Source organism: Atta cephalotes, assembly GCF_000143395.1.
Source record: "Atta cephalotes unplaced genomic scaffold scaffold00026, whole genome shotgun sequence".
Taxonomy (NCBI): Eukaryota; Metazoa; Arthropoda; class Insecta; order Hymenoptera; family Formicidae; genus Atta; species Atta cephalotes.
Genome location: NW_012130090.1, coordinates 620,931 through 624,185, shown reverse-complemented (window position 1 = coordinate 624,185; position 3,255 = coordinate 620,931). Strand labels below are relative to the sequence as shown.

Below are 3,255 nucleotides of genomic sequence, written 5' to 3'. Positions count from 1 at the left end.
AGTACGTAAACGTTTAATAACGTATATATATATATAGTTATTACGTTACTTACTACTATACTATAGTGTATATATTATTATTATTATAGTATATATATATATATATATATATATATATATATATATATATATATACTTATTCTATAATGTGCTTTTTGTTTTCTTGCTTTTTGCTATTTTTTACATCTTGTCTTTTTTTATCCGGTTTTTATTTTATGTTGCCCGAGATAAAAGTTAACAAACTTTGGAAGAACAAGAAACACATAGCAAGAAATACAATTGTCGATAAAATGATTGCAAAGGGGAAAGAAGCAAGAGGTAGAAAGCAAGAAACAGGAAACAAAGAGCACATTGTAGAATAGACTCAAGATTCTACGACCACTACGACTTCTAGATTTGTAGATTCTGCATAAGGATTGGAAGGTGGAGTTCACGTTTCGCGTGAAAAGTTCTTTGATTATGGTTGCGGTCAAAGTCTCACTACAAATGTTTTGAAGCGTTTGGTTGACCAATTAGAAAAAAGAATTTTACAAATTGATCAATCAAAAATTGCTTTAAAGCATTTGAAGCATCGCGTTGACTATACCCTATATAACATGGATTGCTAGCAACAATCATTCAGATTATCCCATGCAACAGAAAGAGTATGTACTTCGATGTTAAGCCCCAGATTTGTTCGCATCGCATGCTCCAATGTTGTAATATGCTTCTACCATAGCTCTTACTCATTCCAACGCACTTGATAGAATGAGTAAGAGCTGTAATAGGAGCACATTGGAACATGCTGAAACATGCGACGCGAACAAACTTGCCGCCTCATTGACCAAAAGTGCGGTAAATTCAAATATACTTTAGATTATTTCTATTATAAGAAACTTATATTTTAAGTTTAATACATAGAATTAATTTAATTGTTATTAAATTTGATGTATATTGTATTTTATGCGTTATTATTGTAAACATTTATATAAATATTAAAATATAATATTTGATAATAAGTATTGAAATATTTATAGACAAAAACAAGATTACTTAGTTTTGAAATAAATAAGAAATAAAAACATTATGATATGCACAAATTAACACAATAAAAATAGGTTATATTATATAAATTAAAAAAAAATTTATAAATGGAATAAAACAACAATTAAACACATGTGTAAAAAAATCAAGCACTTTTTTATGCATATTATATATCAACTTTATCAATATGGAACATCAAAATGAAGAAATTAAGGAGTTGATATTTTTTATCATGTATCCTCATGATAAAATGTTAATGTACAATATAATTATCATTTAATAATATATGAAATATAAATATTGTACACTTACTTCATAGTAATAAGAATACATATTATCAAATATTTAAATAATATACTGCAAATAACACATGATGTAATCTCATAGAAAAAATACGTTACACTTAATAATTTTTATATAAAATTTATATCAAATATGTATTATGTCATATGTACAATATATACATATAATGTCCTAAGTAATAAAGTATCGTCTATTTGACGTAATTAATTGGTCATTCTTAACGAATCTGACATCCTATCATCGTAAACATGGAAATTTGTCACAGCTACATAACGGCTATGTTCGGGGAAATACTATTCGCGCTATGAACGCAAACGCTACTAATGCTATTCTTGCCAATAGCGCGATAGCGTTAGCAAGTTCCATGAACGATTTTAGCGTAGCGTTGGTAACGTTTAATCAGAGAAATATATTTGTCGAGGTTAAGTTAATGTAGGAGATTCTGTTTTCAATCATCAACCAAACTTTTTCCTATAATTAAAATTTTTAAGGTTTTGTAAAGTATTTGTAATGTAATTTTTTTTATTTCCTCGTGAATAACAGAACGCAATCTCAGAATTGCAATCTCTATGATAGTCCGTTAGACCGAAGTGAACAATGTTAGTGAAAAATGTAGAAATTAGAATAAAAAAATTAATAGTTAATAGCACTAAGTAAATTAATTAGATAAAAGAAAGAATCCTTAAGCATCCGTTCGATTTCAAGAAGAAGAATATCTACGTCTAATAAGGATCTAAAGTATCTGCAGAATACTCTGTCGCGCTATACCGCAATAATAACTTTTCCGTTTACGGGAATTAAAAATTACCAATAACAAGATACCTCTGACTTTCACATTTATAATGAAATCAAATACACAAATTGCACTTCGCAGAAACTTTGAAAAGTTAAAGATGATACACAAGCAAGAATTACATTCACTCCAGCCTAATGACAAGCCATCAGCAGAGATTAAAATTGAGATTGCATTCATTGATAAAATTTGAAATTCACACATTACGTACGTACGTTTATTCTATGAAATTCTAAGAGAGAAAAGTTTGGTAATATTCGAGAACAGAATCCCCTTAAACATTAATCTAACTTTGACGAATGTTAAATGCTACCAACGCTATGTTAGGGTTGTTCATGGAACTATAAACGCTAACGCTACCAATACACTACTTCGGAAGAAATAGCGTTGATAGTGCGGAGTTGTGACGTAACACGCCATTAGTGATGTTATGATCGTGTTTGTTAGCGTTATCTGCAGCTCCGCGAATAGTTTGTAGCACTAAATAGCGCGAATAGTCTCCCCGAACGCACCCAATGTCATATTATAACCAATATTGAAAATACGTCATTATAAATGTTTGTGGAACTTCACGATTATGCGAGTCAAAATTATAAATTACGCAATTATGTAATTACGCACCCAGCAAACGAGAATGGATTGAAATGAATTAAAATAGATTTAGATTTTTCAGAAATATTGATTTACGAATGTTAAAATGAATGCTTTTCAATCCTGAATGCATTTTTATTCATTTGTAGGAATTGCATAGAGCATATCTCTATACTTTTCAATCTAAAAATAATATTAGCTTTTTCTGTGCATTGTGAATACTGTTCAATTCAAAATTTTGAAACACAGTTTTTCAATCCAATTGCATCCAATTGAATCTAATTGAATCCAATTGAATCCAATTAAATCCAAAAAAGGTATTCGCTATTTAAAATACGCATTCGGATAGAAAAAAAATTTCAATTCATTTTAATCTATTCTCGTTTATTGGGTTTATACGGAACTCTTAATCGGATTTAATAACATCCATAGTTATGAAACAAATTACAGTCGTTTCATTCTTCCGAGCAACAACTATGATTGGTCACTTTCATAACTACGGATATTATTAAACTCGATTAAGTATGTTGTGTAACAGAGAAGTT

General features: G+C 29.1%; 1 protein-coding gene across 1 annotated transcript in view; it reads left to right on the top strand.

Annotated features, from left to right (window-relative positions):
- LOC105620434 (uncharacterized protein DDB_G0271670-like) overlaps positions 1–1,762 on the top strand; it is a 7,133-nt gene extending 5,371 nt beyond the window's left edge. The window contains 1 exon segment of the mRNA XM_012201927.1: positions 1,592–1,762. Coding sequence (XP_012057317.1) covers positions 1,592–1,762 — 171 coding nt within the window.
- The last annotated feature ends 1,493 nt before the right edge of the window (positions 1,763–3,255 follow it).